Source organism: Octodon degus, unplaced genomic scaffold (assembly GCF_000260255.1).
Source record: "Octodon degus isolate 3935 unplaced genomic scaffold, OctDeg1.0 scaffold00045, whole genome shotgun sequence".
NCBI classification, from domain to species: Eukaryota; Metazoa; Chordata; class Mammalia; order Rodentia; family Octodontidae; genus Octodon; species Octodon degus.
In genome coordinates, this window is record NW_004524621.1 from 6,313,765 (window position 1) to 6,325,742 (window position 11,978).

At 42.7% G+C, this 11,978-nt stretch overlaps 1 protein-coding gene across 3 annotated transcripts in view; it reads right to left on the bottom strand.

Moving 5' to 3' along the window:
• Positions 1-11,978, bottom strand: part of Ube2g2 (ubiquitin conjugating enzyme E2 G2) — a 41,886-nt gene that overhangs the window by 9,974 nt on the left and 19,934 nt on the right. Inside the window, exons 2-3 of one of the 3 annotated variants that reach the window (XM_004631802.2) lie at positions 5,972-6,007; positions 5,819-5,864 (exon numbers count right to left, since the gene is read on the bottom strand). In XM_004631802.2, the coding sequence (XP_004631859.1) occupies positions 5,819-5,864; positions 5,972-6,007 (82 nt within the window). Of the gene's footprint in view, positions 1-1,327; positions 1,347-5,818; positions 5,865-5,971; positions 6,008-11,978 lie in introns of those variants that run through there. The other 2 variants (XM_023716088.1, XM_023716089.1) reach the window with 2 other exon arrangements.

Below are 11,978 nucleotides of genomic sequence, written 5' to 3' on the forward strand. Positions count from 1 at the left end.
AGACAGACACAGACAGACAGACAGTTACCAAACTGTCAAACACAAACTAACTCTAAACAATCAAAGACCTCAATGGAAAGAGATACAAACCATCACATTTCCAAAAGAAAATTTCTATAACCATGGGTTATATATGATACCAAATGCATGATCCATTTTAAAACAAAACTGCTAAATCATAAATCAGCAAAATTAACAATTCTTCAAAAGATTCCATTAAAAAATAAAAAGGAAAGCTGCAGATTGGAAAATATTTTCAAATTACGTATCTAATACAGGGCTTGCATTCAGAATATATTTTTAAATTATTATGACTCAATAATAATAAAAAATGGGCAAAAGTTCTGAGGTCCATCAAGGGAGACATATGAATGGCTAGTAAATCCATGAAAAGATGATCAACCACAGTCACTACGGAAATGTGACAGCACTTCCCACCCATTAGGACAGCTCAGCTGAGACCATAGTCAGCGTTGGGGATGGGCAGGGAAAAGAGACCTCTACTTTCTGCTGGTGGGGGTGAGTTTGGTAACTTCTTAGGAAATTATACAAATTTACTCCACACCCCAGCAATTCCGTATCTATGAATTTAACAAAAAGAAACTGAAGTGAAAAACACCCACAAAGATTCATGTACAAGTATTCATGGTAGCATTACTCTAAACAACCAAAAAGTGGGCACCATCCACAATCCAAATGTCTATCCCCAGTGAGTGGAAAGACAACTAGTGGAAAGTAAAGGAGCCACTGGCCACACTGTAATACAGAGGTCAGTGAACTCCTCCTCCTATGAGAAGCCCCAAGCAGAAGACTCGCTATTGCAGGGCTCCTTACAGGAAGTATTCAGGGAAGACAGACTAAATCAGAAAGCAGAACTGTGACTGCCTGTGCCTGATGGTGGGAACAGGGACTGGCATGAAATAGGCATGGGGATCTTTCTGGAAATGCTCTAAAACATTTCTTTACTGGGTGAAAGTGAGATTGCAAAACCCTAATAAGACTACTGGCTTGCATACCACACGTAGATCAAACGTACTAGCATGTTACATATCTTAATAACCCTGTTACAAAAGTCACATAGGGAAAATGTGCCATGCTCTAATCAGACTTTCTCAACCCCACACTCCTGATCCTTTCAACAGGTTACTCCCTGCTTGTGAAGGCTGCCCCATGCCTGTGGTACTTTTCACCTACCTAGTGGCAGTAGTAGAGTTCTCCTCAACCCAGTTGTGACAGTCAAAAAGATGCCAGCCATGGCCACATGCCTGTGGGGAACGTGCTCAGCTGAAACCATTGGTCTAGGCCTACTTGTTACCTGACACCTTACCAGAGCCTCCCTGTGCTGCTCCCTGGCACCTCACTGCAGGGCAGCCCTCACTACAGGAGCAATGATTCTCCCATTTCACTACTACTGGGATACTGCAATCAACTACCTCACAAAGGAACCTTTTAGATACTGACATGAGATGTCCTATGACAGTTTTCAGTAAAAAAGACATTTTGGCACAGAGATGGTCATTGTGATCACACATTGGCTGGGCAGCTGGGCAGGAGCAGCAACAGCCTGCAAGAACCTCAGGACAAGTACTTTCTCCTGGGCCCAGATGCACGGGCAGGAACCCAGGGATGGAAATCAACCAAAGACAGGAGCCTTTCTGGAAGAAGAAGGTCCTTCTCAAGTAATAATCACAGCCTCATGAGTCTGCTAATCTGGACAGATGATTGCAGCAAGGACACAGAGTGGGAGATAGATGACTAGCGCCAGTAGCTTCTGGAGCCAAGGCAGGACAGAAGAGGACACTGATTCCACGGAACCTCCACCCTGATAGCCACTGATGATGCCAGCTGACCTGCTTCACGGGCTCCTATTCCACAGAAGTACTCCCAACTGTACCCCAATACAACAACTTAGACAACAAGGTCTCAAAGGCCATGGGCTCTAGGGCTAGAAGTGATTTTAAGGTATGGGTCCAACCAAAGCTGGACCACTTTTGTTTATTCATTTTTGTTTGTTTCTTTGAGACAGTCTCACTATGTAACTCAGGCTGCCCTCAGACTCATGGTGATCCTCTGCTGCAGCCTCCCAAGTTCTGGGATCACAGGCATGTGCCACCATGCCTGGCAGCTGGACCATTCTGCAGGCCACAGAGGCCAAGAGCTTGGAAACACACAGCTCTGGGGGCCCATTCCTTGTAACCCACAGTGACAGCCATACTCTGCTGGGTCACAGCTCAGAGGTCCCTCCCACTTTTAATCAGAGACACTGCCTGTGAGGACTTTGCTGTACAGTCCAGCACTCATTCATTAATTTGCCATTTTTCCCAGCCTGCTCCCTCAGCCCTGACCTCTCTGAGGAGAAATCTGGGTTCATCCAGGACAGATGCCTTTACACAGGCCCTGTCCCAAAAACCCTCTATGCTCTGCCTGAACACCTGAAAAGGCAGGCCCTCCACTTCAAAGCCCAGTAAAGCAAGAGGCCTGGCAGGCAGGTTCCCAGCAAAAGCCAGCAGCACTGGACTCCACAAGAGCTTGATGTACTCCCAGGACTCAGAAGCCTGAGGCAGAAGGATCATTGTGAGTTTGAGACCAGCCTGGGCTACCAAGTGAGCTCAAGGCCGGACTGAGCTGCACTGAAAGACCCTGTCTCAAAAAGACAGGGAAAAAAAGAAAAGAACTTGGTGCCCAGAGATATGAGGCCCAGAGGTGACCCTGCAAACCATCTGAGTAGAGAGAAAGAGGAGAGTCTATTACAGAGGAGCAGAAGCCCAGGCAGCTGTCTGCCAAAACAGAAGGGTGAGATGAACTGACAGGAGGACAGTTAATTCCCTAATAGATGTTTAAGTACATCTGTAAATGGTCTCTTGTTTGTGAAGGGTCTGGAGCAAACCCAAAACCCACAAACTCACCAATCTTGAAGCAGGGGAATTCCACAGGAATGCAAAGCCTTATGCAAACACAGAAGTGCTTTCCCCCAAAACAGTTCTAATTGCTTTCTTAAGACAGGTTTTCAAAATATTAGTTTAATTTTATACTGTTTATCTAAAATTTGTAATAGTTACCCTAACAAATTTTTAACAAACCAATTTTTAAAAACCATACTAGAGGGTGCAACTGTGCCTTCTTAAAAGCTTCTAAATCTGTCTACATGGTGCACCAAAGAGCTGACACCTCCCAAACCCTCCAGCACTCATGGGTGCTAAGCTGACCTTGTAGGACCTCCTTGCACATTTGCACCCTGCAGCTGGCACACTGTACAGCTGCGTATCCCTGTTGACACGAGACACAAGTCACACCTCAGCTCATATGCATGATCTCTTTGCTACATCTGCCATGCATTCTGGTACAGTACTCAAGGGGCTCCTGTCAGCCCACACCTCCCTTGCACAAAAGGCTCAGCACTCCAGTGCTCTTATGTGTGCTCCACTTCTGCAAAGTCTGAAAATATTCACCAGAAAATTCTGCAAATAACACAAGTTCTAAATAACTTTTATAGGCCAGGCATGGTGGAGCACATCTATAATCCCAGCACTCAGAGGGCTGAGGCAGGAGGATCACTGTGAATTCCAGACAAGCCTAGGCTACAAAGTAAGCTCAAGAACAGCCCAAACTACAAAGTGAGACCCTGTCTCAAAAAGACAAAAAAAAATTTAAAAAAATAAATGAGTAACTTTAACTAGAAATACTGCCATACCTGTTCTATTTTACTGGCTATTCACTGTTGTTGTTGATAATGATGATGATATCTTTTTGAGACAGGGTCTTTCTTTGCCTAACTCAGCACTTAGGCTTCTCACAGACACATACACTCAGGAATACAGAGTGTTTAGCACGGCATTCAGCACTATCCACAGTTTCAGGAACCCATGGGTAGAGGGTGCAACTGTGCCTTATAAAAGCTTTTAAATCTGTCCATGTGCTGCACCAAAGAGCTGACACCTTCCAAGCCCTCCTGCAACCATGGGTGTTGACTTGACCTTGAACATCCCCCAGAGATAAGAAGGGCCAACCATAACACATCAGACACAAACACAAGAAACACTAGTGTTCAGACAGAAAAAGCAGGAGCTTTTCTGTCACCAAGGTAATTAGCCTTACAAATTATCAGGAAATGTCAGGCCTGCTATACGTTGTCTGTATGATGTCTGCTAATGATTTTTAGAATAGTTTGTGTATCAAAAGCTTTCATGTATGACCTAGCCTTTGTGCAGCATCAATGTGTTTCTTAATCTGATCATGAACTGACACACAAGCAACAGGCAGAATGTCTGGTCCTTGCATGGAACTCATTCCAGGCACAGGTACCAGGATGCTTCTTCCTGTCCCCCCACCAGAGCTTGCTCCACCCAGCGAAACTCAACAAAAAAACCCCCTTCTAACTCATGGAAATAGCCCACTTCACAAACAAGAAAAGCAGGAGACTGATGACAAATTTTTACTTCCTGAATTTTACCTTCCTTATGTTGTCAAGCACCTGAAGGATAAAGAAGAAAAGTGCAGGGTGGACTAGGGGGCTACACAACACTCTGGAGCCTGGCCTGCCTATTGGTCCTTTGAGTCAACATCACTTGAAGTTCAATATCCTGAAATCTAATGGGGAGTTAGGCACCACACTGCTCCCTCAGAGCACGCTGCATCCCAGGACCAAAAACTAGAGGGCCCATCAACCCCATGATGGCAAGCTGAATGAGAACTGGAGCTGAAAGGGAGGGAGGATGAGCAGTGCCCACCTGCAGGAAAGGCAGGCCCACATGCACCAGCAGCTTCAAGGTCCCTTTCTTACTGCCAAAACTTCAGTTGTCTAGGAACTTCTGGAAACTAAAGCCACCCATATAATTTAGGGGTAACCCACAATGACCATGAGACTGTGAGAGATATGTATTTCTTGGGTCATGACCATGATTCCTGGCTTATTAGCCCTTCCCCAAGGCAGGTCTCAGAACCAAGAATGTCTCTTCCTCTAAGAAACAAACTCTAGCCTTCCCTTCCTTTCTATTTTGCAGTGAACCATAACTAGTCTCTGACTTACCCTTGGCTGACAGGAGGTCATAAGACCTTCCTCATGTCTTGTGAGCAACCGCCCCCTTGCCGTGACATCTCTCTAAAGCCCTCTAAACACCCTGGGAACACTGTGGAGGGCTGAGCACAGGTGGGCTCATGGGGAGGTCCACACTACACCCATGCATCCTCCATCCTGCCTCTTATGTGCACCCCTTTAGTATCTTCTGCTATACATCAGCCAAACAGGGAAGTATTTCTCCAAGTTCTGGGAGCCTTGGCAAGGTCAGAGGAACCTGTCTGCAGCTGGCTAACCAGAAATTCTGTAGACTGGACTTGTGACTGGGACTGAATTGGGGGCCATCTTGGAGATGGAGCTTCCAGTTATGGGATAGGAAGACTATTAGGAGATAGTGAGCCTGAACTGCAATGGAGGATATCCAGCTTGGGTCAACCGTAGAAGCAAAGGTTGCCTAACAGTGGGAAGAACCCCTCAGATCTTTTGGAGTCACAGTTTTCCACGCCAATTGTGGTGTGAAAGCAGAGGAAAAAGAAGGCATTTTATTTCTCCTAACAGAAGACACAGTATCTAGAAACTACAAACATGATTCAGAACTAAATCTCTACTACTTCTAAGGAAGCACTATCACTGCTTTTGAATAGATGTCTAGCTGCCCTCATCCACAGCTAAGGAAGCAGGGGACACACTGAGAGTCACAAGACCACTTGCCCTGTCCTCCAAGTCAGCTTCAGAGCACTGTCACACTGCTAAATGTTATTCCTAGGTTCTTTAGTAAAGCACTAAAAACTTTGAGCAACTTACATGATCAATGCCTCCCATTCAAAAAAGTTCTCTTCATTCATGGGGCCTGCAGGGAAAACAAACAAACAAAAAAAAAAAGCCCACAACATTTAACTCTAAAAGCAACTTTGGTGCTTAGAAAAAAATTATAAAGAAGTTATCTGAGTCGCTTACCTGCTACAATTCCTTCTGGAGGGTTCAGTGTTAATTCTACAAGTCAAAAAGTCAAACAATTACTCAACAATGCCACGTTGTCATTCTAGTGAAACATTTTTACAAAGCATGTAAGACTATATATTATAGAGTCTACGTCTTATTATTATTATTATTATTATTATTTTTTTTTTTTTCAGAACCAGGGATTGAACTCAGACCCTTGCGCTTGCCAGGGAAGCGCTTAGTCCACTGAGCCATCTCCCTGGCCCCAAGTCTACGTCTTAAAAATGGATGATTCTACTTGCCCAATGTAATGCCCAGTACAGTTATAATACTGATAAAAACTATACAAACGGGGACAACCTGCTCAGGCCCCCCTCCTGTCCCTCTCTTGGACAGGAGCTTTCTTTCCCTCAATAAATATATTCTGCACATAACCTCCGTTTGTTCCTAAAATTCATTCTTTGGTTTTAGAGAACACAAACTTGTCTCAGGTACCTTTTAGGGTGGGAGATCAGTTTTTCTCCCTGTGTCATTTGGAGGTTCCCTGTATCATTTTGGAGGTCCTCACTGAGATCACTGGACAGAGGTATGAGTTTACTTTTCTTTCATAGATTCTGGATGGGGTCTTGCTTAGGTAACAAATTATTATGCTTCTAATTTGGATATATCTTTGCCCATTGCTCATAGTTGTTCATGCTTTATGACATACAGTTTTGTCTTATACAGTTTGGTTAAAATTGCTTACAATTGCTTATGCTTTGCCTTTTATATAGTTTTGTGAAAATGTTGGTCAAAATGTTGGTAAATCTAAGTTAAAATGTGGAAATACTTGTACTTGTGTATGTTGCATTTAAAAAAAAAAAGAAAGAAAAAACTATACAAATAGTTATTTATACCAACAACACAAAATCCCACTTTACAAATGAAAACATAAAAACAAAAACAAAGGGTAAGGGATCTTTTTAAAGAACTCCTAATGGTTACTTTGATTAAAGCTCACAAGTCTAATATGATGTTACTTTCCAAGAGAAGGATATTTCCTCTCATTTTAAGAAGGATGTGACTATGATAAACTAGAGGCATAAACCAGAGCCCAGGCAGCAGAAGCTCAGTATTATTAAATGCATGAAGCATTTTTATTAAACACACTCTGCAAAGTCAGTGAGCCCCACAGACTTGACATCCTCAGCACAGCAGGCGTCAGCACTGAGACATGGTAAAAAGGTCTACTCTCTGCACTCCCCGGCAGCTTAAGACTGTAAGATGCTGAAAATATAAGGACTGTTCTGCTCCTGTGTCTGAAGCTTCAGCAAGGTGTCATTTCAAATCCTGGCTTTGTTTTCAGCCTGGCTATGTGTGCACATGGCAAGTGTCCCTAAGGGTCTGAGTGCTGGAAACTTGGTCCTTAGCTGAATGGGAGATCGTAGGTCACTAGCAGCGAAGGGGGCTTTAGTGCAACCCCATGACAGTTCTCACAAGTCGTTACCTGGGGCAAGCCTGTCTGCTCCTGGGGCTTCCTGCTGGAGGGATGACCTCATCCTTGGGCAAACACTTCTGCCACTCCATCTTTGTCCAACACTGGCTAAATAAACTCCATTTCTTTATAAAGCTGTACAACCTAAGTGTTTTGTTACAGAAATGAAAAGCAGATCAATACCATATGTTGGTACAAAAGACTCTAAAATTAAGCCAAAGCTGTGGATACAGGAGAAACAAAGAAAAGGAGAAGGCAAAGGTCACAGCAGAAGGCTGAAGTGTGGGGCGGAAAACCAGGCCACACAACACACTCCCTGCCAATAAAACAGAAAAAGACGAGATCAACAAAATCAAAATGTGGCTGCTTGGAGAAACAGAATATTATTAAATCCTTGCCAAGCAAATACTGTGTAAGGCACACAGATTAGAAAAATAAAAAGTAATCTCAAACTCACAGACACTGATCCTAGCCCGTAAATTGAAAAATAAAGCTTTTCCCATCTCACATGCAACTACAGTCTCACCTCATGTAATGAAGGAGACACATTCTGAGAAACAGGGTGCAGCCCTTACGGTGCACTTATGCAAACCTGGCTCCACAGGAAACCACTCTGCATGGCCCACTGATGGAATTGAGAGACACAGCAAATGCAGGACAGGTGAGGCAGCCTCTGGGCTATTTCAGAGCACAGTGTGCCAGGAAAATAACTGGGAGGAACACAATGGAAATAAAGTACAAGCAACACAAAAATCAGACTTCAGGGAAGATGGCAGAGTAGTAAGCAGCAGATAGGGAGAGCCTCTCTCAGACTTGGTGTCTAAACACTGGATTGGAACAACATGACAAGAGAAGGATGGAAGTGGGTCACCTGGACCCAGGAGGGCTATGAAGAATTGAAGCTCACAGGGGGAATGAAGAGAGAAAGAGGAAGGAGGAGGAGGTATAGTGAATGGACATTCTCCCTGAGTTGGGGACTCAGTACGTGGGAGAAGCAGTTCAAACCTGTGGACACACACTGACTGCTGTCAACCACAGAGGCTCCCCCATGGAGAGTCGCGGCAGTAGAAGGGAGCAGTGGACGTGGAGGACTGCACTGGCTGGTGAGTGGTACAGATTCGGCTGCCCAGCAGAAGAGGGCAATTGAACCAGAGTCATTTTACACAGCCACCAACCTGAGCTAGGAACTCAGAACTGCTGGCTCCATCTAGTGGCTCCCAGCTGAGTTCAAACCCACAAAGATGCACTGACTGCTACAGGCTGAGCAGTTCTAGGTCCAGCCTCACCCCAGGAAATCAGGCTGAACTAATGGGGGAAAAAAATGCAGCTCATTGAGATTATCCACTACCCCGTTGTAGACCTACTGCCAGCTTGCTGGAAAAAAATCAACAGGAATCTGGACTCTGTCTCTACACATTGTCTACCAATGACTGTAGAGACAAACCTTAAATTAGACATTTTTTTTTTTGGGGGGGGGGAGAAGGTTCTCTTCAGTGTTTGATCCTTTTATGAATTTCAATATAGTTTATAATTTTTTGTGGTTGTTGTTGAATTCTTTCGTTATTTTTTTCCTTCCCTCTTTCCCTCCTGTTTTCTGCACTGGTTTCCCAAAGTTTGTGTGATCCTTCTTTGTTCTCCAGCATTGTTTCTAATCTCTTCCTCTTCATCTGTTTCTCTATTATTCCCCCTAATCCCTTTTAAATTTTCTCCCCTGAGAGTAAAATTGGCATATTTAAGGCTTCTTTAGTGCATATAATTTTCTGGCTTGTTTTAGACCTGTTTATATAACTACAAATCTAGTTCATAAGGTTAGAGGTGGTAAACTAATGGTTACCTCGTTTTATTTTTGTTTGATGCTGTTATTGTTGATCATACCACTTTAACCAAAGTTTGGTTATGTATAACTAAACAATTGTTCTAAATAGTTGCTCTTCTGGTATGCCAAGACTGAGATTGCTTAAAGATCATAGAAAATATTGTGGGTCAGTGTCAAAGAACCAAGCAGGCAGTAACTTCTCTTCCCCCATAAATTGAAGAGGTATGATCCTGCAACAGACTCAAAACCCAAAAGCCAACTACACCTGGAAGATACCTCTGAGAAGTAGCAATATAGCTACTCACCACAGGTAATGTACAAGCATCAGCCCAGGAATTAAATTTTAAAAACAAAAAAATGAGAAGACATTTAAACAAGATGCAATCCCAGACATCCAGTTCACCAAAGGCAAACCCAGGGCGCAATGAGGTGGGACAGTTCAAAGCCATTCACCTGGCCTCTCTGAAATAGTAACAACAAAGCAAATGAATGAGGCTCAAAATAAATAAATGCATGAATAAATAAAATCAGAAATAATTTCTCCTATAACTAGAGATGACAACTACAATGAAAGATGTGTTTACTGATTCCAAAGAAGATACAGATTTTTTAAAAAAGGAGCTTAGCAAAGTCACGGAAACCATAAATGCCCAACATGGAGAAGAAATAGAATCCATAAAACAGATTCAAGCAGATATTCAAAAGACTAAAAGTTCCACAGAAAGTATCTGCAGCAGAATGAGCCAATATGAGGACAGAATCTCAGATACACAAGACAGGATTGTGGTCAGTGATCATGAAAAGAAAGATTTCTTAAAAACAAGGGACCACAAGAAATCAATCCAGCAGCTGCAAGATAATGCAAAGAAGAATAACATAAAATTGATTAGAGTCCATGAAAACAAGCATGAGTCAGTGCAAATGACATTAAAAAAAAAAAAAAAGGAAAAAGAAAACTCAGATTGATGTACCCTGCAAAATTATTTTTCAAAATTGATGGAGAAATAACATACTTCCATGACAAAGCACACTTTACAAAATTCATTTTAAAAAGTACCCAGAATATTCCCAAGGACATTCTAGAAAGAGATAACAAGGACTAGAACTCCATAAATCTCAATAGAATGAATCCACCAGGCAAGATAAACAAATGGGGACACACACACACACACACACACACACACACACCACAATCACAGAAAATAACATGACAAGGATAAGTCATACTAGTTATAACCATCAATGTTAATGGTCTCAACAATCGAAAGAAACTGACAGAATGGACCAAGAAGCAAGATCCAACCATACGCTGCATTCAAGAAACACATTCAATTAAACAAGAAAGTCACAGATTGAGTCAAAGCATGGAAAACAACGTTTTAGGTAACAGGACCCCAGAAAAAAGCAGGGGTAGCTAGTACATTGAGACAAAATAGATTTCAAACAAAAATTAAGATTGATTAAGAGAGACAAAAACTGCCTCCTTGTAAAGGGAACAATCCAAGAGGGAGAGATAATCATAAATATATATGAAACAAATACTAGTGCACCCAACTATATAAAACAAGTATTAATAGACATGAAAAATCAAATAAGCTGGGGAGATAGCTCAGTGGCTTAAGTGCCGGCCTGGCAAGCACAAAGTCCTGAGTTTAATCCCCAGTACCAAAAAAAAAAAAAAAAAGAAGAAAGAAAGAAAGAAAGAAAGAAAGAAAGAAAGATCAAATAAGCATTAACAGAATTATATTGGCAGATCTCAACACCCCACTGTCACAAATAGATCAATTAGACAAAAAAAAAAAAACTCAACAATGGAATAATGGAATTGAACCAAACTTTTGAACAAATGGACTTAGCTGATATCTACAGAGCGCTTCACTGCACAACATCAGAATACACATTCTTCTCAGTTGCACTTGGGACATTCTCCAAATAGACCACATATTTGCTCACAGAACATGCTTAAGTAAATGAAAAGGAACTGAAATTATCCCATGCATATTATCAGACCATAGTGAAATGAAATTGGAAATCCATGGCAAAACAAATCACAAGAATTTCATAAACACATGGAAATTAAATAATACACTCCTAAACAACCAATGGGTCACAGATAAAATTAAAGAAGAAATTAGACAGCTTCTACAATTAAATAATGCTAATACAATACACCAGAACTTATGGAACACAATGAAAGTTCTACGAAGGAAATTTATAGCAATAAATACACATATCAAGAAGACAGAAGGGGAGTGAGACGACCTGGGGCCACGGGATCCTGAACAGACCCAGAGCGCAGGCCCATCGAGTGAGTGAGACGACCTGGGGCCCTCCGGATCCTGACTAGACCCAGAGTGCAGGCCTGGGGAATGAGACGACTTGGCCCTCTGGATCCTGAATAGATGGAGAGGGCAGGCCCCCTGCGGGGCCCGCGGATCCTCATTCCACTCAGGCTGCAGGCCCAGCACAAAACCCTTCAGCAGAACTCCCTGCAAAGAGGCTAGAGGCAAGACCCACCCAGCTGATTCAGGAACAGAACATCTTGACAGAGACACAAAGGGTTCAGCTCTAACGCCTGCAGCAGAAAGAAGTGGAGAACAGCAGCCAGATCCAAACAACACCCACCTGGAGGAATCTGAACTTCATAGATCCGGACCTGGTGCTAAGGTAATAACTCTATCTAAGCTCTACACCAAAGGTCAGAAGACAGTGATATACAAAATGACAAAGAG